The sequence below is a fragment of the Ochotona curzoniae genome, unplaced genomic scaffold (genome assembly GCF_017591425.1).
Source record: "Ochotona curzoniae isolate NIBS_2020 unplaced genomic scaffold, NIBS_Ocur_1.0 scaffold_4763, whole genome shotgun sequence".
NCBI lineage: Eukaryota > Metazoa > Chordata > Mammalia > Lagomorpha > Ochotonidae > Ochotona > Ochotona curzoniae.
The window spans coordinates 3357688-3385574 of record NW_024467123.1 but is presented as its reverse complement, the minus strand read 5'-3'; the positions used below and the strand labels follow the sequence as shown (position 1 = coordinate 3385574).

Genomic DNA, 27887 nt, shown 5'->3' with positions numbered 1-27887 from the left:
TGATGGTGGAATCAGTGCAGTCAGTGGACACAGAGAACTCTTCCTGGATAGGAAGGCCTTGGGAAGGGGACATGAGATGGAGGGGCGGCCCACCCCATATGAAGACCGAGAGACCCATGGGTGCTTAAACACTTCTGCCTGGTGGGAGTGGAAGAAAAGATTAGGTAGGGAGATGGATCGAAGAGAGAGCTTCCCAGAGACGCCAGCACTTGGAGCCTGAACTCAGCAGGTGGAGCAGCCGGGACAGCAAGACTCTGTTGTGGGCTGTGGCAGGAGGCAAGAAGGCCTGGGTGGGTGTGGGCAGGGATCCCACACCTCCCCATGCCCCAGGGAGCTGTCTGTACTGCAGCTTCCACCCCAATTCCCTCCATATTGTTGCCACCTGGACTGCACCTGGGTCAGAATGTGTGGCTGAACCAGGACAAGGCATCGTGAGCTTTGCCAGTCACCCGGTGTCAGCGGGGTCAGCTCTCGTTGCAGTCGCTCTGGTCCAGCCTTCCTGGAAAAGCTGGACAAGAAGGAGAATGTGGGCCTGGTGTGGTAGCCTAGAGGCTAAAGTCTTTGCGTTGCATGTGCTAGGATCCTATATGGGCACCAGTTTTAACCCCAGCGGCCCTGCTTCCCAAACAGCTCCCTGCTTGTGGCCTGGGAAAGCAGTAGAACTCAGCCCAAAGCCTTGGGACACTGCACCCACGTTGGAGATCCGGGGGAGGTTCCTGGCTCCAGGACCAGCGCAGCTCCAGCCGTTGTGGCCATTTGGGGAGTGAATCAGCAGACAGAAGATCTTCCTCTCTGTCTCTCCTCCTCTCTGTATAGATGACTTTCCAATAAATAAATCTTAAAGAAAAAGAGGGAGCATGCTTTCCTCCCTGGACCTGGAATGAGTGGACAGGGCTGGGGTGGGGCTGCGTGGCATGAATCATTTCACTCCCTCCAGTGGCTCAGAGGAGAGGAATGGCTGACGCCACCATCCTGGCATGGTTCAGCCAGGATTCAAAGCCAGGTCATGGTCTCTAGGGACACTGTGATTCTTCCCAGGGCAGAGCTGAGCCATGGTGGCCAGCTCCTGAGTGCTTCAGACCAGAGGCAAAGCAGGAGGAAACGTCTCAAAGGCCAGGTCTTCTGGGGACAGGATGACTTTGTCCCCCCCGGGGTTAAGGACTGAGTGGGATGGGACCACATGTCACTCAAACATAAGAGGTCCAAAGAGCGCGGGTGAAGGGCATTCAAGGACCAGGGATGGGCACAGGGGCTGTGCAGCCTAGGCATTGTCATGGCAACACCGGGGGTGGGGTTGCATCCCCAGTACTGTCTCCTTCCTTTTTCCATGGCAGTTGGGGGAGGCTCAGGGCTCTATCACCTGTCAGTGCTAGGAGGAAACAAAAGAGAAAAGGAGGGCGTGTTCAGAGGAGGACACGCGAGTGATCAGGAGAGGTGTGTAAGGGTGTGAGCTCGGAGACAGCTGTAGGGAGCTGTGCAACCTGTACCGAAGAGGCGGGAGGCTCAGGGGGTGCTTATAGGCCTGGTCATCACAGGTTATTGAGGTTGCGATTCATCAACAAGTCATTATAGGAGGAGGCAGCTGGACTGTACGTATTAAAATAAAAAACACGTGCATTCTATACTCCTTGCAATTCTGCTTCTCGCCTCTGTCCTCTGGAGACAGGCCCAAGCACACAGGACTTCACAGCCAAGGACCATCCATCTCAAGGTGAACTTGAATTCCAGTGATTGATACTGGAAATGCAATTCCCTCCTACCCTTTTTTTCTTTTTTAAATTAAAAATTAATTGACTTATTATAAAGGCAAATTTACAGAGAGTGAGAGAGAAACAGAGAGAGAGAAAGATCTTTCATCTGCTGGTTCATTCCCTCAAACGGGAGCTGGGCTGGTCTGAAGCCAGGAGCTTCGTCTGGGTCTTCCATGTGACTGCAGCTGTCTAAGTACCTGTGCCCTTCTCCCCTGCCTTTCCAGAGAACTGGATGAGAACTGGAGCAGCCAGGATTCAAGCCAGCATCACAGGGGATGCTGGTGCCACAGGTAGCAACTTTACACACACTGCCACAGCATTGGCCCTGCTGTCAAAGTTTTTTAAAAAGTGTGGTAGGGGCAGGTGGGGAACATGGATGTTGGTCCTTGTGGCTTAAGATGCTGGTTGGGACTCCCACATCTCAGCTGCCTGGGCTTGATTCCTGGTCCCAACTTCCTGTTAACGTGCACCCCATGAAGCAGAAGTGATGGCTTGGGTAGCTGGGTCTCTGCCGGCCACGTGGGAACTCCAACTGACTTCTCAGCTCGTTCCTCCTAGCCTCCACTCGTGCCCATTGGGGGTACTCCGGGAGTCAACCAGTGGCCAGGCCTTCTCTCTCTCTCTCTCAAATAAATAACACATAATTAAAAATAAAAATAAGCACGCAAAAAATGTAAAGGTCTAGCAGTGGGAAAAGAGCTGACTACGTTGCACTGCATCCCGTTACAGGAGTGGTATGGAAATGTACAAGAATGTAAATGACATTGAAGTTTGTGGGTTATGTAGGCGCATGGGACCCAGATGTATGTTGTATTTGGTTTTTTGTTTTCATATTTTGGAATACTGACCCATAGATAATGAAGTATTGTGGGGACAAGGCCTAAATTCAAACACGGAATCCAGATTTGTGTTTCACATCTATCTTATGCACAAGGCCTGAAGGCAGCTTTATTTGGTATTTTTAAATCGTTTTTGCACAACCAGCAAAGTTTCAAAGCATGGAATTTTCCACTTATGCTGGCATTGTGTTGGCAGGCACTCACAAAAAGTTTCAGACTTTGGAACAGTGCAGACTTCTTGATGAGCAATGCTCAACCTTGTAAGTGACCATGGCCAGCTCTCCTTGGAATCCAACCCCTTAGAAAGTGGCACCTTCATTCCCTGCCCTGCTCCCTTTTGGAACCCACTGCAGCCAGGCTCCCTCCCACCCCATCAACTTCTGTGCCACCCAAAACACCCTCATTGCTCCCTCTGAGGGCCAGGCGGGACCTCTCACTCCTTAAAGTACCCAGAGCCTGACCCCACTTACCCCTCCCTCTTTCTGGCTACTTCCTGCCCTTTTGCTACTGCAGTGGCTGCTGCAGTCTGGGTTTTTTCCCCTTCTCCATTTGAGTGCCTGAGGCAGGTCCCTTCTCATGACTGACACACCAGCAGTGCCCTGGGCAGCTCCAGCCTGGACTCGAGACCATGAGTCACGCTGCTGTTTAGACACCTCCAACATCGTAAGTCCAAAGCTGAACTCCAGGTCTTTCCCTGCCCTGGAGCCTGTTCCTCCCTCGGCGTCCCCTAGCTTGGCCAGGGAAGCTCTGTTCCTGGGTCATTCCGAGTCACCACTGCAGCCTCCCTGCTCTGCCATCCCCCAGTGAGGCCTCGTGCCCACAGGCCAGGTCAGGGAGAAGTTTCAAAGATGGCGGTAGACCAAGTTGCTACGTGTGAAGCCTGAAGCATGCCCAAGATCACGCATAGTAAAAGTCAGAGCCATCCCCACAGCCCCCAAGACTGGGGACCCATTCCTGGCCCCCCCTGGCCTCTAATGCTCCTGGCCACACCTGTGCCGGATGCCCAGCTCGGCAGCCGACACCTGCAAGGATTCTTCTCAGATCTTCTCTTTACTCAAACACCATCTCCCCCAGCACTGCCCTTCCTGACCACCTTTAAAAAAATACATATCCCTCTTCACTCATGCTATGTCCTCTTTCCTGCTGTAACCTTTATTTAAATGCTGTTACTACTGGAAGTGGAAGAAAGCAAGCTGCAGAACAATAAACAGAACAGTGCCTGATGCCGAGGGAAGACCAGCACAGCTCCAAGCCACAGTGAAGGTGGGGCGTTTTCATTGAATGCCAGCGTTGGCACAGTGTCAGGTCTGGGAAGGAGGCCTGGCCGAGCTGGAGCCGTGAATGCGGTCAGGAGACACAGCGTGGGGCTGAGACGTGGTTCATTTCACATGGGGAAGAAGTTCGTGCATGGCTTGCGGATGACAAGGAAGGTGTGGCTCGTGCGATGACGAAGAAGGGATTTTAAATGGACAATTTTTTGGAATGCAGCCGGACCCCTGGTCGATGTAAAATAGCAATGAAGGTGAGCACTCATGGAATGGATGTTCGTGATGGTTATCTGGGAGGACCATGCCAGGATCCCGGCCACTATCACAAGGAAGAAAGATGGCCACTGCCTGCAGGGGCCCCAGGTGAGGAATACAGCCAATCAGGACAGAAGGGAGCAAGCCCCCTCTGCGGGACCCCAGTTGGGGCGGGAGGGAAGGGGGTTGGCTGCAAGTAGCCACACCTGTTCTACTCTGCAGGCACACCTGGTTTAACTCCTGTCTGTCTCCTCAGTTCCTCTCATGCTGAGTGACCAGGCTGCTGGCACCCCCAGTGGATCTCTCACAGCCTTAGTGGGTTACTTACACCATCATTGGATCGCTCACGTCTCAGGGGGAGGTCTTTGAGATCACCACCAGATCACTCACACTCCCCACCAGATTTCTCAGATGTTCCAACAACACAGCAGCAGGAGCACCTGGCAGATGCTGGTTGGCACGCAGATATTATTCAGAGAATGCCGCCATGATACCGTCACAGGTGCGAAACAATAAGAGTTTGGCCCAAACTTTCCTAGATCCCTTTTCCCTCTGCTTGCTCCCCCACCTGTTCCTGCCAATCTTGGGTACTCTTTTCAGTGGCTTACCCTCAGGAACTGGTTTCTCAGCGTGCAGCCTGTTTGGGAAGCCTGCTCTCGGGCTGCTGGAGCCTGTCTGGGCAGTCCTGGGAGAACTGAGAGTACCAAGGAGGTTATCTTCTTAAGACAGCTCCTGACCAAAGACTCCTGAGTGTGTGGACTCGGAAACCCTGGAAACCTGCTTCGTGCTGAGTTAAGAGATGTGCTAAGGGGCAGGCACTGTGGTGCAGGAAGTTAAGCCACTATGCACACTGCCAGCATCCTGTATCAAGAAAAGTGGTTCGTCCCTGTACTTGTTAGTACATACAAGAATCTGGTCTGAGAACACCTCAGGCAAAGTTTCTTTGGGGTTATCTCCAATCGAAATGCTGGACTCAGAACCCTAACCAAGAAAAGAGAGAAGACAGAACAGGTCAATCAACCATCTCAGCTATAAGTTGGCAGCGAAATTCGGGGCAAACAGAGGCTCTATGATGGACTATGTCAATCAGTGGATTCTTCAGCGACCTCATAGTGCTTGGAGTGACAAGATTGGCAATGACTCCTAACTGGTGAACTATCAAAATCACTTGAGCAAGAACCTTGGAGCACACCCTACATCCGGGACCTGGGGAGGGTGGGAAATTGGGTGGCCCTTCTCCCTTAATATCCCCCTTTAAACATGAAGGAAACAATATGGAAATAATACTCTTACCCACTTTCTTATAGCCCTTGAAACTTTTTACCCTAATTAACTATGTAAAGATTGTCAAAAATATAATTAAAAAATTCTTTAATTAAAAAAATATGGAAAAAAAGTGGTTTGAGTCTTGGATGCTCTGCCTTCCTTCCAGCTCCCTGCTGATGCGCTTGGAAGCAGCACAAGAGGCACACACTGTTGAGCCTCTTCATCCACATGGGAGACCTGGATGGAGCTCCTGGTTCCTGGAGTCAGTCTGGCCCAGTCCCAGCCTTTGTGGCCATTTGTGGGAGTGAACTAGTGGATGGTTTTGCTCTTGCTTTTTCCAATTCTTCAACACTCTGACATTCAAATTTATAAATGAACCTTCAAACAAGATTCACTTCACACTTGGGGTGCTCATCTGCTCAGACCCTTCTGTGTGCAGCCATGTCCCAGACTTCCAGCTTTCTGCTCTCCTGCTCCCCACCTCTCATTGCCTTTCCTGCCCCATGGAAGGCACCCCTCTTTCATAAATTACTGTAGCTGAATCCTCCTCTGAGGGTCTACTTTGGAAACTCCCCACTGAATATAGACTGGATTGGGTGTATACCTGCCTGGGCAGCAGCTGTGGAGGACTTGCGTGGGTACATGTGAGATGTCCTGCAGCAGGGCCCACAGGGCTGGTCGTGCACCTGCAGCTATGCATGTGGACCAGTGAGCAGTGGAGACTACGGGAGCTGGAACACAATTGATTGACACAAGTCGATGGGGTTTGAAGGCTGGTCTGAGCGCACACAGTGATGCAGAGCTCAGCTGAATTGATGGCCAGGGAGAGCATCGAGGCCAAAAGATTGATGTGGAGCGGGGAGGTGAGGTAATGGACCGGGCCCTCTTGAGGGGCAGGGATGAGATGGCTTCAGTAAGTTAATGCAACGTACAGCCAGAGGCAGAGACCTCCAGCAGGGTCCACACGCTACTCTGGGAAAACTGCCCCGATTTGGCCCTGATTTATCACCTCTTGGCTCCCGAGTGCCTTTTATTTATTTATTGTTAAACTTGTTACTTAGGGTTTTGTTCTCTCAAGGTCCTCCCTAGGCGCCCCTCCTGGGGGCTCCAGACAGCTTGAGGGGCCCTCCTAATGGGTCTTGCTCCAGGACCTGCAGGGCTCCAGACAGGTTGGGGCACAGCCCTCTCTGCCCAACCCGGCCCCAGCCACCACCTGCATGAATGGGAACAGTGATGTTTAAAAGAGCAAGGAGGTAGCCCAGGAAGTTTGAAAATTGTTCATAGTAACTCTTTTCATCATTTAAAAAAAATCTAAATTCAAGATCACAGTCTTCCAAATTACTCCTCAGAGAAAAAATGCTTATCTATTTGAGAGCCAGAACAACAGAGGTAGAAAAAGAGAGGGAAAGAGAGAGAGAGAAATCTTCCATTTACTAACTCACTCCGCACATGCTCACAGCAGCCAGGACTCAACCAGAATGAAGCCAGAAGCTCAGAACTCCACTTGGGTGGAGCTTACACGAGGCTGTCTTCTCACTGGGCTAACTGCTCACTCCCTGACTCACCCTTGGAGCACCATCATGGTCACCTCTTAGGGCAGGAAAACCTTTTTGTGGGTTCCCATGCCTCTCTGGGCTGTCCTGACTGGCGGTCAAGTCTGGGGGTGGGGGCAGCGAGTCCCCAGCATGCAGTCCAGACCCTCTCAACAAGTGTTTCTTGAAATGAATGAAAGAACATGGGACAGAAACCCTCAAGTTCAAAGAAGAAGAAGAAAGATCAAACCCCAGTGGGGTGGACCTTGTGGCGTAGCAGGCTAAACCACAGCCTGGGGTACCTGCTTTCCACACGGCAGTGTTAATGTGCCTAGATAGACAGTACAGGTTGGCCCAAGGACCTGGGCCCTGCTTCTCAAGAGGGAGACTCGGATGGAGTTCTGGGCTTCTGTCTTGGCTGTTGTGGGGATTTTAGGGATGTGAACAGACAGAGGAAGAGGGAAAGACAACGACTGTCCCATCCATTGGCTCACTCCCCAAGTGGCTGCCATAGCCAGAGCTGCGTTGGTCCAAAGCCGGGAGCTACGAGCTTCCTTTGTGGGCACAGGGGTCCAAGGACCTGGACCATCCTCCGCTTCTTTCCTAGGTGTGTTAGCAAGGAGCTGGGTTGGAACTGGAGCAAGCCAGGACTCGAACTGGCGCCCATAGGGGATGCTGAAGCCACAGGTAAAGGCTTAGCCTTCTATGTCACAGCACCGACATAAATTTTAAGAAAGTAACTAAATAAAGTCTCAGAGGCCTCATGTTTCAGTATGCGGTGCAGGATCGATTTCCCTGCCCATGGCCTGTTTCCACACCACACGGTCACTAAGCTGAAGGGCTCCAGGTGACACCATGGTTGATGTCAGAGGACTGGCAAGAACACTCAGGAGGGGAGCCCCGCTTCTCTTCCCCATGCCATGCTGGCTGTGCAGAGGCCACGTGAGCCTAGAGAAGGGACACAGGGCTTGGAGTCTTAAGGTCCAGGATTCACTCACAAAATGAGTCAGACCCAGCCACTTCCCAGACTGCAGGGGACATGAACTGAATGATCTGAGGAGCTTTGTGAATGGTGGTTAGCACAGCTTCTTGGGGCAGTGGGCTGAGCCCCCGGGCAGCCTCTATTCTCTTCTTCTGGCCCTCCCTGCCTTTGCTGCTTTCTCTCCTGTTCAGGCTGGTAGGAGAGCTGATGCCATGCAAAGTCAAATATATGTTTCATGTTTGTGCCCACCTATTTTTGAGCCATTGGCGTGGCTCACCCCACTTCCACCCTGGTTAGGTCATCGTGCAGGCTGCAGATGACTTGGATAGAGTCAGGGATGGTCCCTGTGACTGGCAGGGTCAGGGAGATCAAGGCAGCTTCTCAGCACGGCTCTGATGCAGCTTGGGCCATTTTCAGACAGTAAGGTCATGGCCAGGGTTCCTGCTGCCCAGGGCTGCCAGGTCAGCCGGAGCTCCCCCAAGCTGCCATCTGGCAGCACCCTGTGTCCTGAGCAGCTAAGAAGTCTGTGAGCCTGGGGTCCTTGTGGATGTCGGCCTTCCTCCAGGGGGCAAGGGAGCTGGGTTCTCCCATTAGTGGCATGGGGTGGGGAGAAGGCTGGAGACCAAGATGTCCCTTTAGTGCTTCTTCTGTGGGCAGCTGGACAAGACTGGGGTAGCTGTTCTCAGACTGGGTTTTTCAGTCTCCCCAGTCCTTACAAACTGCTGGGGACACTAGCAGGTGCCTCTCCTGTCCCGGAGGCAGACTGTCTGGAAACAGTAACTCTGCTTGGATCTCCCCCTCACTTTCTGCAGGGAGGTGTTCCATGGAAAGCACTCCCACTATACAGGTGCAGATCTACTCTCCCTGATCTCAGGGTCACCTCCTGCCATGACCCTGTAGCCCCCTACCCACACTGTAGCTTGCCACATTGCTCCCCTGTGCTAATGCGGCATGTGCCCAGTTGTCCCCCATGGCATCACCTTGTCCCCCACTGCCTCCCAGTATGGCAGCCACCCTGGAAGCCCACGGCTTGGCTGCACCCAGGCCTCTGGACCACAGCATGAGGAACTTTCTCCGTTAGAAACTACTTTCCTCTCCACCTGCTGCCACCAGGTAACGTAAAAGCCTCACATGTGACGTCCAGAGCCTAAAGGTTGGATCCCAGCACCCTTACTCTCAGGTTGGGGAACATTTCCCTACGGACAAGTCCCCACAGACTCAGTTTCCCCTCTGAAAATCAGGGCCACAGCGATTTCTCTCTCAATGCTAAACTCTGAGGTGGTGCAACAGGGATTCAGGATGGAGGTTTGAACATGCCATCATGAAGCATAAGATGTGAGATCTGTTGGGGGGCAAGGGACGCAATGGATCAAGGAGCAGGGTCGTAAAGAGATGGATATAAGTCAGTTATATAGCCCTGGGGTAGACATGGGAACACTGGCCTGGTTGAACATATTAAAAACTAAAGGGACTTGAAGGCACTTTGCTGCTGAGTGCCCAGTATTGACCTGGAGGCCTGCCAGGCAGACACAGAGGCAGCAGAGGGCACAGTAACGGCCCCTCGTGAGCTGTTCCTTCTCTACAGTACGGCTAAGTCCAACACACAGCCGCAGTGGGCACTGCTATTGCTACCTGTGCTAATGGCGAGGGAGGAGGTGCGTACGTGGCACAGTGTTTAAGATGCTTGCTGAAGGGCCCAGGGTGGTAGCCTCGTGGCTAAAGTCATCGCCTTGAACGCGCCGGTAACCAGTGTGCTGGTTCTAATCCCGGAAGCCCCACTTCCCATCTAGCTCCCTGCCTGTGGCCTGGGAAAGCAGTCGAGGATGGCCCAAGACCTTGGGACCCTGCACCTGTGTGGGAGACCTGGAAGAAGCTCCTGGCTCCTGACTTTGGATCAGCTCAGCTCCAGACAGTGTGGTCAATTGGGGAGTGGATCATTGGACAGAAGATCTTCCTGTCTCTCCTCCTCTCTGTATATCTAACTTTCCAATTAAAAAAATGAAAACGTGCTTGTTGAGATGCCCACATCAGAGTTCCTGGGTTCGAGTCCTGACTCTGGATTCCTGTGAATGTGCACAGGGGAACACAGTAGCATCACGCTGCCCAGAACTGGGTGTAATTTGAAATCTGTATATTGTTTCTTTTTTTATTATTATTTTTCTATTCAATAATTTTGTGTTGCTGTTAACTGTGGCTGGAAATTATGAGCCAATAAAGATAATTAAAAACTACATATATGAGTGCAGAGTGGGTGGTTAGAAAAAAAACTATACATATGCACACTCATACCTATAAATACACACATGAATGTGTGTATATTCACACTCTCTGTCACACACATATCTATGTGACATATGTATTAGTCAGAGTTACAGAGAGATCGTCCAGCTGCTGGCTCACTCCCCAGGGGGCCACAATGGCTGGAGCTGGAGCAGTCCAAAGCTATGAGCTAGGAGCTTCTTCCAGGTCTTCCATGTGGGTGCAGGGTTCCAAAGCTTTGGGCCAACTTCTGCAGCTCATAAGTATTCTCAGGTCATAAGTAGAGAACTGAATTGGAGGTGGAACATCCAGCACATGAACTGGTGCCCATATGGGATGCTGGCACGGCAGGAGTGGTTTTACTTGTTATAATGCAAGCTTATTAAAAACAATTTAAAAATCCTAGGATAAACAATAGCAAAAGAAAAAAAAATATCCAATGACAATGTCCTTTGAGGCTGCTACTGTTCAAAGATCCCCAAATCAGAATTTTTAATTTTCTCCTATCAGGTTCCTGGAGCTTGTCTTGGGCCTGTTTTAGTTGTGAATAAACTTCTAGAAGGTACAGACAGGGCAGAGTTTGGTCTCTGCCTGGGATGTAGGCCTGGCCAAGGTGGACAATGTCCAGGACTGGCATCTTAGTCGTTGGGGAGGGTAGAAGCTATTTGCAGTGGTGTTAGGGCCTGATCTGGAAGTCAGGGGACATCTGAGTGACTCCCTGTGGCTCTCCTTCTCCTACCCAGTTCCCAGTCTAACCACCTCCAAGATTAACCTCCTTGGCATAATACCCTGAGCCCCTGTGCCAGCCCTTGCTCCTGCTTCTGGTGCTCAGGAAGAGCCAGATGCTGTTAACCCCTCATAAGGTCACTGTCTCTTTTAGGGAAAGCTTGGGCAGGAGGCAGCATAGGTTACCCAGGGTGTAGCTGGGGGAGCTGTGATGTTTAGAACTCAGCCATCAGGAGGAGGCCTGTGAGTTCCAGAAGCTTCTCTTGGGCCACCGAATACCCCAGTCTGGGCCTGTATGAGGTCAGGTGACTTCTGGGCTGCAGTGATCCTACAAGCCCTGGGGAAATCCCAGCAGTCCCCTCTCCTTTGACTTTCATCATCCACCCCCTGCAGGCAGCTGCTTTCCACCTCTGCAGCTCTCTCCTTTTGCATGGACCACCCGCATGGACCACCATGCCCGGTGTTATTCCCTTTGAAGCTCTATCTATGGATTCCTCATTAGGAAGGAAGATTCTGCCCCTTTCACTTCCCTGCTGCCAACACATTCTCCCAGAGTTATCTTTGCAGTGTGATCAATTAGTGTTCAGAATTTCCATTATTAATACCGTATAAGTGCTGCTCCCGCTTGAGCTGAACACTTTTTCCTTTTGTGCATTGTTTTTTTTTGTTTTGTTTTCTTGGAGTTCGTAAGTGCCTTGCTTTTCCATGTGCTTGATTTTCTAATAGGCATCAATAATTCAATCTTAAACATTCCACACCAGTTGTCTAACTCTAGGACTCAGGTGTTCAGACACAGTGCAACTCTTCTTAAAAATATCATCCCATCTTATTACTCCAAGAATCCAGGGGGCTGGCATTGTGGCACACTGCCCGCAATGCTGCTGGCTGTACTGGAGTACCAGTTTGAGTCCTAGCTGCTCTACTTCCAGTCAAGCTCCTACGAATGGGCCTGGGAAAGCAGTAGAAGATGGCCCAAGTCTTTAGGCCCCTGCCACTCACACAAGAGACCTGGATCGAGTCCCTGGTTCCTGGCTTCTATCTGGCTGAATCCCATAACGTTGCAGCCATTCACAGAGTGAAGCAGTGGATGGAAGATCTGTTTCCTGCTCTGTCACTCTGCCTCCCAAATAAACACATCTTTACAAATAAATAAATAAATAAATAAATAAGAAAAAAATTCATTTGTACTTAACATATCTATATTTTTTCTTGTCATTATTCCCCAAATAACACTGTATAACAACCATTTTACATGGTGTTCACATTGTATTACGTGTTATAAGTAATCTAGAAATGATCCAAAGTATATGGGGTGATGTGCATGGGTAAGATGCAAATAGCATGCTGTTTTGCTGAAAGGACTTGAACAAGTGTACACTGTGGAATCTATAGGGGGCCTAGACCAGTGTGCCACTGACACTGAAGGACAGCTGTGCTTCAGCCTAGATGTGAGTCCCTCCCCTGCCCTAACCTGCCCCCACCACCGTATTGGCCAGCATCTGCAATCCATCATACTTCCTGGTCCTTGATACTCCCTGATAACAAAGACAGCCCAGCCACACAGCTCTGCCCGTCAGTCTAATGATTTCCTCCTAAAGAGCCTCCTGGATCGGAAAATCAAATTTATTTTTGAAATATTCCAAACAAAGGCAGAAACCCTAAGAGAAAATGTTGAGTGGTGGTTGACATAAAAATGAAAATTATAGGTGCATTTTTTTTGGGGGGGAAGAATACCCTATAACATGAAAGTAAGATATTGGGGGACCGTGTAAGTTGGTCAAGGGAGTGGCTGGCTTTCCTCAGAACCTGGGCCAGCAAACGCCAACAACATGGTAGCCCCTCAGGTTACTATTGCTGCCACTACTGAACTATTCATTCATTCATTCATTCACTCATTCATTCATTCAAATGGGACTCTATGAGGGCACTTGAAGGAGCTCAAGGAAAATGGAATTAAGGGATGAATTTATTCTGGTGCAAAAATCCTTGAAACTCATGCATATGGGGCCCTCCAAAGTTTGTGGGAACAGATATTTTGGAAAAAAAAATCAACATGGATTTTCAAAAACATTTTTTTCCCCACAAAACCAAACTGGCTTTTAAATTCTGTTGTTTCAGCAACGTTTTGAAGTACCCTTCTAATGATGTGGACATGTAGAAACGGTCCCTGTCTCCTTGGAGCACACAGTCTAGGGCTGGCTACAGTCACCAAGTAATGCCACTGGGGGTGTCCGAGGACCAATGGAAGGAAGGAAGGAAGGAAGGAAGGCATGGAGTACAGGGCGGCCGCGACTGCTGACACCTGAGCTGAGGGCTGAGTGGGAGTGGCAGCGTGTGAAGAGGTGTGCGCATGCCTATGCAATGTGTATGCATAAGTGTATGTGAAAGCGTGTCTGAGTGTAAATGTGTGTGAGTATATGTGAGTGTGTATTTGAGTGTGAATGAGTATGAGTGTGTATATGTGCTTATATCAGTGTGTGGCTGTGAATGTATGGGCGTGTGTGTATGTGTGCATGATTGCGTGCAATTGTATGTGTGAGTGTGTGAGCATCTCTGTCTCGGTGTATGCGTGTGTATGTGTGCATAGTGTGTGCATATGTGCGTCTATGAATGCGTGTGAGTGTGTGAGTGTGACCCTCCAGAAGCAAACAGGTGTATAAAGGCTCTTGGAATGCAGAAGAAACAGGAAGACCTCATGGTTGAAGCTCGGAGAGTGGCAGGAAGTCAGAGTTTTGGCAGGAGCTGGGCTATGAGGCTCCTAGGCCAGCAAGGCTTTCAGATTTTAAGGTGAAGAACCATCTCCCTGAGTGGCTTGGGATTCAGGAGCTGGAGGCAGGTGTGCTGCTGGATCCACATGTGAGAAGGTGGCTGTGGCTCTGGCACAGAAACTGGTGGGCGCGGGGTGGGGCAGGCAGCATGACAAAGTCTGGGGACATCAGCAGAATCAAGAGCGCTTAGAGAGGCATCCTCGTGCCTGTGGAAAAGGTGAGAGCCATTGCAATGAGCCCTGACACTGGGCAGTGCTGGTGGGCACAGGAGTCAGACAAGATGGGGCGAGGCGTGCAGACCTCAAAAGAAAGAAGCCCTGTGAATGGAGAGCATCGGGATCAAGGACGGGATTGTGTTTTGTGTTATTTTTGTCTCGAAGGCAGAGTGACAACTGACACACACATACACAGAGTGGGTGGGTGGGGGCAGAGAGAAAGCAAGAGAGAGAGAGAGACACAGAGAGATAACAAATGCTGGCAATAGACCAAGATGAAGAAGTTGAAAGCAGAGCTGGGAACTTGGGCTCAGTGGCAGTAAGCCATCACCATCGCCTCCCAGGGTTTACAATAACAGGAAGCTGGAGCCAGAGTCGGAGACAGATGTCAGACCCAGGCACTCTGATGTGGCGCTTGGAATCAGCTGCTCTAGGATTCAGTTCTCACTGTAGCTGAAGTTGGGGATGAGTCAGATCCAGTTGTGATCCTTAGGAGAGCCTGCTCTGAAGCAGCCAGGTGCCTGGGCTGGTGATGTGATCAGAGGAGGCAGAGAATGCTCTCATGGGCACCAGGGCCCTGCCCAGGCTTCACAGCCCCTCCTCACCCTGCAAGACTACCTGCCCATTCCTGGCAAAAGAAACAGTTACAGAATACACAGGTGTGTGTGTCTCACACCTCTGTACATATGGCAATTTCATGGAGATTTCTCAAATGTATCCCATTCCAGGGAACTTGGCAGGTGCAGTAAGATGTCTCCTCTGTCTCCACCTGGCATGGATGTGAATATGGCTTGGTGCAGAAAGAGCTTGGCTGGCATCAAGGGCTGAGCAGGGTGGAGACAAACTCACTGGCTTCCAGACCTACCAGGTTACATTTCGCTAGATGGCATCTGAACAGCTCTGAGCAGACAAAAGCAGGCTGGAATCACTTCCAGGAGAAGGGGCCAGCTTGAACTGGTTCAAACTAGTAATAGGAGTGTACTTTCACATATCCACGGAAAAATGGAATTAAAAGATGCCTATTTTGGTGCAAAAATTTTGAAATCCCTGTGCAGTTTTTTTTCCATAAGCCTCATTTCCCATAATTTTGTTTTTAGAAGACCTACTGTAGAGTATGATTTGAGCCAGCCTACACCATTTTGCTGAAATCAGTTTGGAGCAATTGGGTGACGCTCTAAAATGTTGTGATACGCTGTCTGAATCACTGGCCTGTGTCAAGCTAGTTCAGGCACTCTCTTAACCATCTACTGTTAGATTCGCCGATCACCAGGGAAAGAATAAATAAGAAGAATTTAGATGGCCTTTATTTCAGGGAACCACGGTCACGGGCTTCCCTTCCCCGTGCAGCCGAAAGACAGACATGAAGAAGAGGAAGAAGAGCCCGGAAGAGACGTGAAGTGGCTCCCCTGACACGGGGGTCTCCTCGGCCCTCATTTGGTGGGGGATATGGATTTATGCCCCTCATTGGTGCAATGGTGGTTTCACAGCCTGAGAGGCCCGCCAGAAATCTGCTGTCTGTTCTGGGTTGGATTGGAAGTAAACTCCGCCCTCCTCCAGTAACCCTGGTAACCACCATCTACATCTTTGTGTGTGTGTGTGTGTCTCAGGATGTGTTGATAACATTTACCTATGAGAGAGGGACAGTCTATTTCTCACATGAACCCTCCCATGCGTGCCCACCCCTCTCTTCCTCTCGCCAGAAGCCTAGCAGGTACAGGCACCAATCACTTAAATGCCCAGAACTGTCACCCCAACAAACCTCCTTTCCCTGTAAGAATTCTGTGTAGGGGTGGGAAACCTTTTCTGTTGTTTTTGCTAAGGGCCGCGTCACTGGCCAGCCACATAAAGTTTTCAACTTAGAAAATGAGCCTGCTGTCAAAGTTGCCTGAATGATTTTGCTGAACTGATGTGGCCAGCCATTGCCCAGACAGCTGCACAGGCAGGAAACTGGTAGCCAGTTCTTCCCTGGAAGCTGTCTTGATTCCTGCTCTGCTGGAAGAGGACACCGGGATGGGAACCTTTGCTCACTCACCAGGGGCTGGCCTGGATGGAAACAGCCAAGAAGGTATCAGCCGGTGACACCCGGGAAAGGTGTCCGCTGTCAACCCCCGTATCCCCATCCCATAGAGAGGCTGCCGAGTCTACTGACTAGGTCTGGTTTTTGTTACCTGGCCTTCTCCATGGGATCCGGTACACCTGCGTGCTATAAAGCAGCCTGGAGGCGTGTCTGCGGTAGGCACAGCTCGTAGCAGGCCACACAGCATACTAGCTGTGCGAGTCTGCCTTTGTAGCCATGGCCAACTCTGAAAATGCCCACATACTCAGCCCAGTTCCTGAAACACCTGCATTGGGGATGAATGCGGATGGATCTTTCAGTCCCTATTTCTTCAAAGATACCCCCACCAAAGGAAAGTTAGCCTTTAATGGACCACGGGCCAATGTGCTGCCTCGGCCTGGTTCCGGCCTCTTCCTGCTCCCAGCTTCAGCCTGGCTGGTCCCATGTGCCACTGCTCCCGCCCCCACTCAGGGCACCTGTGTGTGGTGATCCGTCTCCCTGCCCCTGCCCAGGTCTGGACCCTGGCCTTCTTCCGTCCCTCCCCAGTCCCTCGCCATCCTGCCCTGACCTGCTCAGCTCCCTGTTAAGCTTCAGCTCACACCTCCAAAACCACTGACTTGACCTGCGTCGGGCAGTTCCAACTGTAATTCATGCTGCTAGCCTGTCTCTTGTCATGGTTTACGAGCGTACATATTTTTTTGTGGGTAACTGATCTTTTTATTAACGTCTGGGAAAACAGGGCTATCAACTTCATCTTGTTCTGCGACCAGACAGATGGTATCATCCAGTAGAGGGTTTTCACCATGGCACCTGGCGCTATAGTGACAGCTGAGGCTGGGGGACTGTCTGCCGGGGGCCTGCCCTGGGCACGGCAGCCTGTTCACCCACATGCCGGGCCTCTGCTCGCCGCATGCCACGAGCCCTTTCCAGTGAGAACAACCAGAAATATCTCAGACAGCATCAAATCACGCTGGGGGGCTGGGGAGTGTTCATCCCGTTTTTGAACCCCCTTCATTTAAATGCCTATGAACCTCTCAGCGGAAACACGCCTCTTCTTAGCAGAAATAAGGATGCAGAGTATAACAGGAGCTAGAAAGGTGACTGTAAATCTCCCTGCAACAGCTTAAAAAAAAAATCATCTTAATCATCTGTTGAATTTAACCTAATACATGCCAAAAGCGTATAATTGATACGCCAGTATTATGTATCAGATATTTTGTATCATTTTCTTTTCTTTCAGTTCTATATCAGTGAAATCTGATGTGCAATTTTTCTGTCTGAACTTAGCAGCATGCCAGTAGCCACACAGGCCAGCGTGCCAGCTGGTGACACAAGAGCCTGAGGGTGCAACTAGGTCTGGCCCGGCCCACCTCTGGGGTCACCACCAGACGGTGCCTCATTCTTTGTCAGAGCCATGCAGGGTCCTCCTTTGCCCACTGGGGACCCCAGGTTACAGTGGCCCCCAGGGCATACCACAGAGAGGTCCAAATGACTGGTGAATGCACTGGAAGGCAGGTCCCACCCGGCAGGAGGTGTGCCAAGCAGGCGGTTCCCACAGGAATCTGGAAGGTTCCAGCTGCAAACCCTGCTGAGCCACACACTGTTTCGCACCCCTCTCTCACGACCCCACCTCATTCGCAAGACTCACAAGAGAAGATATGGCCCTCCAAAACACCGACCACCTGAAAATGCACCTGCAATTTCCCCCCTGAGATCCACAGGCTGCTGGGAAAGGCCTCCTGGCTTTGGCCCCTGAGTGGCTGTCTAGGAAGATGCTGTGGTTAGCCCTGTGCAGCAGGCGGCGGAGATCTGGACCCATGCTGCTGGGACAAAGGCCGAGGCTCACAGTCCTGGCCTCTCCTCGCTGCTGCTTCCAGCTCTCTGAAACAGCTCCTGTATCTGGCCCCTCCTGGCCCTAGGCCCTGGGGTTTCCTGAGCCTTCTCCTGGCGCAAATGCCTGACGCCCTCCCCCGTCCCCCTCCCCCCCTCCAACCTGTCTGGGGAACCGCTCCCTGCACACCGCCCAAGATGCGGGAATAAGATCTAGGACCGACTGCCTCCTGGCGCCACGCCATTGCCCTCCTGCCCCAGCCCCAGCAAGGTCCGCATCCCGTGCTGGACATGGGGTTAATGTGGAAACAAAGTCGCCTCCGAGCTGCCACCTGATGGCCTGGAACAACCCCGAGCCTCTGGAAAACTTGCTGGGCGAGGCTAAGCCTGCGCTCTCCCCGCGGATGCCCCCCTCCTCCCATCGCCCCCCCCCGGCTATTAGCCAGCCACCGCCCTTTGGCGGTGCCCGGAGCCGCACACTGCCCCCTCCCCGCGACTCCCTGGGAAGGGCTCCCCAGTCACGAGGCTGCTCGCTCACCCTCCAGTGGGCGCTGGTCCCGGCACGCCAGCCCCAGGGAACACCCGGCGGCACAGCTCCGCTGCGCGCCCCAGCAAGTGAGCGAGAGCGCGCGCGCGGCTGCCAAGGGGGCACGTGCGAAGCCCGCCGAAACCCCGAAAAGTTGGACTTACCCCTCCGGGCCTGCCGGATCTTTGGGCTCAGCATGTTTCCGCAGCCGCCCGGCTGGGCCCGCGGTGCCAATCATGCTGTCATCCACTCGCCTTTTCTCTTCCTCTCGCCCAGGCGCCCCTCCTGAGCTCCCCCGCGCACGGCTCCTATCTTGGATCTGGACGGACAGCTTGCCTTGGACTACATACAGCCTCGATGCATTATTTATCCATCCCAGAATTAATTCCTATCTGAGCGGACCATTAAAGCCGCGGTCATCACTGCCGATCAATCACTGGGCCAGGGCGGGGCTGGCCGGCAGCCGCTCCGCCCAGCAAGGGGCGCACGCGGCGCGGTCCATTCTGCACAGAGCTGGGAGCCCTGGGGCGGGACTCGAGAGGGAGCAGTGCTGGCGGAGTACTCGGCGGGGCTTGGGTCGTATTCTGCGCGCGCTGGGCTTGTTTCGAAGCGTGCGAGCCGGCCTGGAGAGCTTTATGGGTCAGAGACACCTGGCCCTACGGCCTGCCAAGTCTCCAGTGGGAGAGCGCTCCTGGGGAGAAGGTGACGGAGACCCCCTGGGCTCAGCCGGATGCGACCTGCCTGTGAACTCTGAGGTGTTGAGATACAGGTGTCTTAGAAGGAGCCAGCAGGCTCTTCATCCTCAGGGGACAGGTCCAGTGGAAAATGTCCGTGAGGGATATTAACTATTCATGCCACCTTAGGAAGAAGATGCAGTAAGTGCTACTCTGAAGGCATTGCCTTTAGAAGGCTGCACACAGTAGGCCTTTAGAAGGCTGCACAAGGTAGGAGCTCAGAAACTATTCTGTCAATTAGAAAGTGAATTTCTGCTAACTACCCCATCTGTTCAATTAGTGTTAATTAATTAACATGATTCTCAGGGGGCGTAACCTGGGGCATTTTGAGGGTCCAGTATTAAGCCCTTTAACAACCACCCAACCTACAACGACTATCATGAGTTACAGAGACATACAGAGAGACGAGGTTTAACAGCTGCTGCTGGTTCACTCCCCAGAACGATTGGAATGAGTCTGAAGTCTGGAGCCAAAAGCTTCCTCTGGGTCTCCCACGTGGGTGACAGGAATCAAGCACTTGGGCCATCCTCCGCTGCTTTCCCAGGAACACCGGCAGGGAGCTGGATTGGAAGTGGAGCAGCCAGGACTCAGGTGCCCGTATGAGACCAGGGTGTGGCAGGCAGTGGCTTGATCAGCTACGCCCCTATAGGTGTCACTTGGGAAGCCTACTGTGTGTTGGGCACCTGAGGTTTCTGCTTTCTGGTCAGTATCTCACTGAATGGGTCAACTTCCAAGGCTGCTGCTATTGCAATGACTCTCCGGGTGGGACCAGAGGCACAGCACGGCTGAATCACCCCCCTCCGTTGCATGTCACCAGGTGTCAGGGCTGCCTCTAAGCCCAGGACCCTGTCTACAATTTCTTCAGATATTCTAGTTCTGACCGCTCCATGCTAACAGTCCTTGGTCCAGAGCTCTCGGCAAGCTCACACCTCCCGGCCGGTGATCAACCCGAGTGACCTCTTAGGCAACGAAGTCAGCCCCCTCCCCGGGGGGTGGGGCTGTTTGGGGCTGCATCCCATGGGGTCCTCTTGACTTGAGCAATAACCTCCCTGCTGTGAGTGGCCTCCGTCCAGCTCTTCACGGTCCTCAGAATGGTCCACAAGTGCTGGTTCCCAAATCAGTCCTGCTGGGGGTGGGGGAGGGGCCCTGGGAGAGGTCCTCAGCTCTGCCTGCAGTCGGGCAGGAGAGAGGAAGGGAGGATTGGGGGTGAGGGGCAAGGAGGACGACTCACCAGGATGTGGTGAGTTGCGTGGCCAGGGACACCAAGACAAAGCTTAGTCAGTACTCAGTCCCCTCCCTTGGGGCTCTTGGCTACCAGCCAAGGGGATGAATGGGTCCCATGATTTAACAGCCAAGTCCTGGCAGACCTTCCTCTCTGACCCATCTCTTAACTGCTGCTCCACAGGAGCCCTGGCTCCTGGATGCCCTGTCCATGTGCACTTCCTCTCTTCCCAGAATGGCCCTGCCCATTTGTCACGCAAAGAGCACTTTCCCCACTTTCGAGACTGCCCACTGCACCAGCGGAAAGGGTCACCAGCATGCCCCTCGCCCCTTCCGGGCCTGATTTGTGCCCCTTCTGGGGGACCCCTCCTGCACTGCCAGCCCTGCGCCCCAGGCTGTCGAAGGTCAGCTCTAAGAAACACCACCAAGGAATGTTCCTTTGGGGCCAGGTAGGGGCCCCGGGTCCGGCCGGGACAGAGATCCCGAGGACTGGGAGTTGGGTGAGCTGTGGGCAGTCTCACAGGCACACAGCAGGGCCACAGGGTGAGTCCCACGGCCGGCCGGGCTGGCATCTTGAGCAATCGAAGCACCATTGAGAAATGGGAGCGCTTTCTCCAGCGCTGGGTCTCAGCCTGGGTCGGCTCAGGCTTGTTTGTGTTAAGAAATCACCTCCGGGGCTCTTTTCCTGTGCAGCTGTTTCCCCGGACCACATGAAGTCACTCGGTCCCCTGGCCTGCTTGCTGAGGATCAGAGTTGGAACAGAACGAAACCACAGGCTCTGGGCTCAGACCCAGAAGTCAAGCTGGGGACAGACACGCAGAAGGTAATCCCGGGTTTGCATTGGGGCAGGGTGGGGGGCTGGGGTGGGCAACATGAGCTTTTCTCTCATGCCATGCTTCTAAGAGGCTGCTTGGGTCCTAGAAATCGATGAGCATATCCTGCATGGACTCTAATTAAAAAAAAAAAATAGCCAAGAAGGAGGATGGGAGGAACAGGTGAGCTGCTGAGACAGGTGGCTCCTGCCCCACTTCCCTGAAACACCCCCAGTGGTGGCCCTGGGTCTGCCTTTACCAGTGACCCGCTTCAGGTCATGCTGTATTCTCTAAGGCTGTTCTGGAGCCAGCTGGGGGAGAGGGGCACATGGATCCAGAAGGAATGCTGCAGGGCACACCTGCTGGTGAGACACTCACCCCTGGGGTGCCTTGGCGATGGGAACTCTGAGTTAACCACTTGGGCAGGTCATCAGGCATTGTGCAAGCTTAGGGACTAAGATACCTGCCTCCCATCATGGGTTGGACAGCTCCGGCTCCTGGCATCCCCCCACCCCCCAGCAGACCCTCCCAGGGCAGTAGTATGGTTCAGGAAGTTAGGACCCTGGAACCCCGCACCCCCTCTGTACCTCACTCCCTCCTCAGCTCAGCTCCAGCCACTGCAGGCAATAGGCCGCATGGGAGCAGTTCTCTCTCTTTCTCTCTTCTCCTTCCGGTTCTCTGCTTCTCAAAAAAAAATAATAATATTAAAAAATGAAAAGGTCCTCCGGGGATCCAGTGTGCAGCTGCTGCTTTGGGAGACCCTGGCACATTTCTGGGCTCAGAGCCTCCAGAGGCAGGCTTGGCTGCTGCCACCCAAGGAAGACTTCTCAGCGAGAGGCACACCTGCCAAGCCCTCTGCGGCTCAGAAAGAACCTCAGTTCCTGCCTTAGCGCATGTGAAGTGGGGAGACACCCCGACTTCAGAGTCCCAGCCTGTGCACTGCGCAAAGTTTCCAGGAGAGGGCGCAGGGGAACTGGATTTGGCTTCTTCCGGCAGAGCCAGGCTTCCTAATTTAGAGGGGGTGGATAGGGAACCTGCAGCCTGTTGCAGGGAGGTGAGCTTTTGCTCTAATTTGTACAACGCTACGGTGGAGACGGTAGAGCTTCATCTCTCTGTTAAGAAGCTGCAGGGAGGGCAGGAGCAAGCTTTTCTGCAGGTAAAGGGAAACACATTATCGACTACTTGGCTGTTGCGCTAGACCCACCTGCCTGCCTGCCGTGGTCAGTGTCCCCTGCTGGCCTATTGCTCCTGCTGCCAGCATGCCGCCACTGCCCAGGTCCCAAGTATGTCTCCCAAGATCTCCAGCAGTGCCCCCTCCCTCATTCCTCAGCTTCTCCTTCTGCAGCTCTCAGTAGCTGGTGGACTAGCCGGCTGCTGGCTTCAGAGCTGACTGATACATTTGCAAGGACTGTAAGCCAGTTGTTTAATGAAGACATCACTTGTCATATCGAGGCGGGGGGCAGGGCTGGCATTTGCGGTGTTGGGGTTCAGCTGCCGCTGCCTGCTGTAGGCCTCCTTCACTGGAGCAACCATCCAGCGTCCCGCCTTGGGAAGGCCATCCAACAGGCCCAAGAACCACCCACGAGGGAGACCCAGATGGAATTTCTGGGTCCTGGGTTTTGGCCTGATCCAGCCTCAGCTGTTGGAGTCATTTGGCGAGTGAATCTGTGAATCAACCTCTCTAACAAGTTAGGAAAAAAAAATTTTTTTTAAAGAAACATTAGCAACAACACAAGAAAAAGATGAGGTAGGCCATCTGATCTTATGGTTAAGCCCCTTGTTAACATATTAGCCTTAACAGGCTAATCCTCCACCTTCCAGCACCACCATCCCATATGGGCACAGGGTTGTGTCCTGGCTGCCCCACTTCCCATCCAGCTCCCTGCTTGTGGCCTGGGATAGCAGTCATGGATGGCCCAAAGCCTTGGGACCCTGCACCTGCATGGGAGACCTGGAAGAGGCTCCTGGCTTCAGATTGGCTCAGCTCTGGCCATTGAGGTCATTTGGGAAGTGAACTGGCACATGGAAGATCTTTCTCTCTGTCTTTTTATCTCTCTGCAAATCTGCCTTCCTAATATAAATACATAATTCTTTTTTTTAAAAAAAAATCGATGTCCCATATCCATGTGATTGGATTTGAGCCTTTTCCTGATAATTCACCCATTGCAAGACAGCAGTAATGTGGTCTGGTCTCTGATACTCAGGTGGAAAAGACCTGGGTTGAGTGCCTAGGATCCTGGTGACAGCTTTGGCCCAGCCCTGGTCAGTGCAGAGCCGAACTATGCAAGCTCTCTCTCTCTCTTCACCTCCCCCTTTCTCTCTCTCTCTCTCTCACACACAAATAATCATAATATAATAAAAATAAATGATATAAACTTACAATCAAGTCAATCATATTTGAAACGAAGGTGATAGGGCTAACACAGTGAACCCGGGTAGGCCACCACTTGCAATGCTGGCATGCCGTAACATAGCGCCAGTTGGAGTTCTGGCTGCTCTGCTTACTATCCAGCTCCCTGCCAACATGCCTGGAAAGCAACGGGAGATGGGCCAAGTACTTGCGCTCTTGTCATCTGTGTGGGAGACCAGGATGGAGTGCCAGGCTCCTGGCTTCATCCCGGCGCAGCCCCTTGTCACCACAGCCTTTGGGGGAACCAATCAGTGGATGGACGGTCCCTATTACTCTGCCTTCCAAATAGAACAAAACAGATCTTCAAAACATAAATAGATCAAACAAAAGCAACACCTATTCCAAACTCATCCTTCCCTAATCATTTCACTTCACCTTAGGCTCAAGATCACTGACCTCAGTTCCGGGATGTGGCCAACGTCACCTTTTGGGCTGTCACAGTCCGCCTGTTCCTGCCACATGTTGTGTGACGTCAACCTGATGGTTTGCAGCCGACCATGGTGGGAGTGTTGACACCAAGGAAATGGGAAATGCTGTGGGTCGGGGCTTCTGCATGCTTTCCTTTCTGGGAGCCGGCTGTTGGGCATCTGCCGGTCCTTCCCTACCTCATTCACACTGTCTGACTACGGTCACTGCTGACTCGGTGCTCCGGGCAGGAGTTCTCACTCTCCCCAACCCTTCCTTCCCCATCTTCCTGGAAGGTACCCCTCCACACACCCCCACCCCCGTCCCCGCCAAATGCCCCGCCTCTGTGTAGTTCATCGTGGTTTATCTTGGCCACTGTGCAAAAGCAGAAGTGACGTGGTCCCTTCTAGGTCTCCGGCCTCCGAGCCTCTCCTCCCCTTCTCTGGTGAACTGAGATGGGGCTGCCTTGGAAGCCCCCTGGAGAAGACAGGGGCGGTCCCTGCGGGTTCCCCTCCCTGTGAACCTGGACACGCGCACAGGGACCTAGAGGCAGCGGTCCCGGTGCTCTGCGCTTAGCGGTCACACGGTGCACTAGCTTTGTCCCCAGGGCAGGTGACTTTCCCTCCTGGACATGCTGGCACTCTCTCCCTGCCCCAGTGAGCAGGCCCCACTGCCTGCCTGCCGTCCCTGGCTTCAGTTCTGTTGTGTCTTTTCCCCTTGGCTCCTGACCTCCACCAAACACCCACTTCTTCCTTTATTTATTTGAAAACGAAAAAGAGAGAATGAAAGAAAGTGAGAGAGAGCAAGAAAGATCTCCTATCCTTTGGTTCACTCCCTCAATGACTGCAACAGCCAGACGGCCTATTGATTAAAGTCACGTATGTGGGTGGAAGGAATCCAGCCACGTGAGCCATCGCTGACGCCCCGCCAGCACCCCCGCCCCACTCCATGGGTATCAGCAGGAAGCAGGAAGTGAGAGCAGAACTGGGAAGAATCCAGACACTCAACATGGGACTCAGGCACCCCAAGATGGGTTAACCCCTGTGCCAAATACCAGCACGTTACCTCAGCTTTTCATTTCAACTATTTTTTTTAATGAGATATTTTCTCACTGAATAGCCTAGGCCCCCATCAGCAGTCTGGAACCCTGATTCCCACATCTGTGTGATCTTTACTGGGTTCCTGGGCGGAAGGACAAGGATGCAGAATCCAGAATTCAGCATTTGGAACCCACTTGGGCACAACCAGGTCAGAGCAAGAGGCTTTGCTTGGAAAGCCACGGGGGCATGACCTGTGTTCTCAGGGTGTGTGTGCCAGAGCCCTTTGGCGCTGGTCTGGAGGAGGGGTGGTCTGGCAACACCGAGCAGGCCTTAGATACCATAATCATGAGCTTTCATTCCAGCGTCCATCAGCCGACAGTCACAGCTGATGTGTGCGCTGAGCAAAGGAGTGCGTGGTGTCCCAGTCCACATCTGGGCATAGATGCTGAGAGTTTTATTAGACTAACACCTGAGCGGGAGGGGGGTGCTGGGGCACGCAGCCGAGCATCACAACACCACACAAGCCTACCAGTCCCCCTGCAGCCCTGGCAGCCCCACTGAAGGACCTGGCTTAGGGCGGCAAGGGGTCAGGCCTGGGTACTGCGGCCTTGCACAGCTCCTTGGCTGGGGGCCTGTCCAAGAGAGCATGACCTCAGCTGCCACCATGTTGCATAATTCTTGGCCAGAGAATGTTGTCCAGAGGAGCCTGACCTTGGCTGCCACCATCTTGCGCAGTCCCTGGCTGAGGTCCACCCAAGAAGAATGTGAAGTTGGCTGAGAAGCTGGGACTCACCCTAAAAGAGTGGACATCTGGAGGCGGCCCGCTGACCCGTGTTCCTGCCACTGGGCACCGTGTCCTTTGTTGGTGGGATCTGAAGTAGCTTGGGCTTCTAGCCTGGGTGCAGGACAGCCCTCTGATCTCACGCAGAATCTCTGCTCACCCAGGAACCTCTGCCCCACGCACGCAGCTATCTGGATTCTGCATGGAGTCACATGTGTCTGAGAAAAGGATCTGTTTAGTCTCAAAGCCTTGCAGTGGGTTTCTCAGTAGGGAAAGGCCCAGCGTGGGGCTCATGGTGGCACAGGCCCAGCGTGGGGCTCATGGTGGCACAGGCCCAGCGTGGGGCTCATGGTGGCACAGGCCCTGCGTGGGGCTCACTGGCACAGGCCCAGCATGGGGCTCACTGGCATAGGCCCTGCACGGGACTCATGGTGGCACAGGCCCAGTGTGGGGCTCATGGTGGCACAGGCCCTGCGTGGGGCTCACTGGCACAGGCCCAGCATGGGGCTCACTGGCATAGGCCCTGCACGGGACTCATGGTGGCACAGGCCCAGTGTGGGGCTCATGGTGGCACAGGCCCAGCGTGGGGCTCATGGTGGCACAGGCCCTGCGTGGGGCTCACTGGCACAGGCCCAGCGTGGGGCTCATGGTGGCACAGGCCCAGTGTGGGGCTCATGGTGGCACAGGCCCAGCGTGGGGCTCACTGGCACAGGCCCTGCGTGGGGCTCATGGTGGCACAGGCCCAGTGTGGGGCTCATGGTGGCACAGGCCCAGCGTGGGGCTCATGGTGGCACAGGCCCAGCGTGGGGCTCATGGTGGCACAGGCCCAGTGTGGGGCTCATGGTGGCACAGGCCCAGCGTGGGCTCAGGTGGCACAGGCCTGCGTGGGGCTCACTGGCACAGGCCCAGCGTGGGGCTCATGGTGGCACAGGCCCAGCGTGGGGCTCATGGTGGCACAGGCCCTGCGTGGGGCTCACTGGCACAGGCCCTGCGTGGGGCTCATGGTGGCACAGGCCCAGCGTGGGGCTCATGGTGGCACAGGCCCAGCATGGGACTCATGGTGGCACAGGCCCAGCATGGGACTCATGGTGGCACAGGCCAGCATGGACTCATGGTGGCACAGGCCCGCATGGACTCATGGTGGCACAGGCCCAGTGTGGGGCTCATGGTGGCACAGGCCCAGTGTGGGGCTCATGGTGGCACAGGCCCAGCATGGGACTCATGGTGGCACAGGCCCAGTGTGGGGCTCATGGTGGCACAGGCCCAGCATGGGACTCATGGTGGCACAGGCCCAGCGTGGGGCTCATGGTGGCACAGGCCCAGCGTGGGGCTCATGGTGGCACAGGCCCAGTGTGGGGCTCATGGTAGCATAGGCCCAGCGTGGGGCTCACTGGCACAGGCCCTGCATGGGGCTGCTGATGTGTTTCTGGGCCCTGGGAATGTGATGCACTGGGGTTCCAAGGGCTGTCCCCTTCCTCAAAAGCAGGGCTGGGGAGTAGGAGGGGAAGGGTGCATGCCAACATCCCATTGGCAACTCCTGCCCTCCCAGGGACCAACGAGGAAGTGGGTCTTCAGTGCCTTCCCTCCCTGCAACCTCCAGCAAGGAGCAGGATTTAGCAAGCGATAAATCACCGTTTTTGTTAATGTGCACAGTTGAGAAACAGGGCTTCTCCCTTGTGAGAACACCTGCTGGGTGTGGAAAAGCAGGCCGAGAACAGATGGAAAACATGCAAACTTCCCAGGCCCCCTCCCTCCACCAGGCACCTCCTCCCCAGGGTCAGTTCCTCCCCACTCTTCCCACCCGGGGGCCCAGCCCCTCCTGGAGCTGGTGTCTGCTGATCTCACTTCCTCTCCATATGCACCTGACACTCCCCTCCCTTCCCATCCTCCCAGCTTCTTCCTTTTCTCCAAGGTACCGCTCTCTACCTCCTCTGTCCAGCGTGATGGGACTGACCCCTCCCTATTCAGACGTGCTCCCTGTCTGCGTCTGGGGACGCTGTCAGGAACAATCTGCTCTGTCCCTCACAGGCACTCCGGTGCAGCCGTGTGACAGGGGCTCAGCATGTCACATGTCCCGGCCTGGGCTTCCAGTGTCTTGGATGGAAACGGGTTCTGTGGTTTGTGGCACGGACAACATCCCCAAGTACCGAAGGTGCCCTACAGCATGGGGAGGCATCCTAAATGTACTCTTCCTTCCAGAAAAAGTTCATT

The 27887-nt window shown here is 53.5% G+C and overlaps 1 protein-coding gene across 6 annotated transcripts in view; it reads right to left on the bottom strand.

The window, feature by feature from the left end:
* ARHGAP22 (Rho GTPase activating protein 22) overlaps positions 1 to 27887 on the bottom strand; it is a 169021-nt gene that overhangs the window by 109865 nt on the left and 31269 nt on the right. The window contains exon 1 of one of the 6 annotated variants that reach the window (XM_040970522.1): positions 18438 to 18473. The exons of the other annotated variants lie outside the window; for them this stretch is intronic. Coding sequence (XP_040826456.1) covers positions 18438 to 18471 — 34 coding nt within the window. The 5' untranslated portion in view covers positions 18472 to 18473. Of the gene's footprint in view, positions 1 to 18437; positions 18474 to 27887 lie in introns of those variants that run through there. 6 annotated transcript variants of the gene reach the window in all.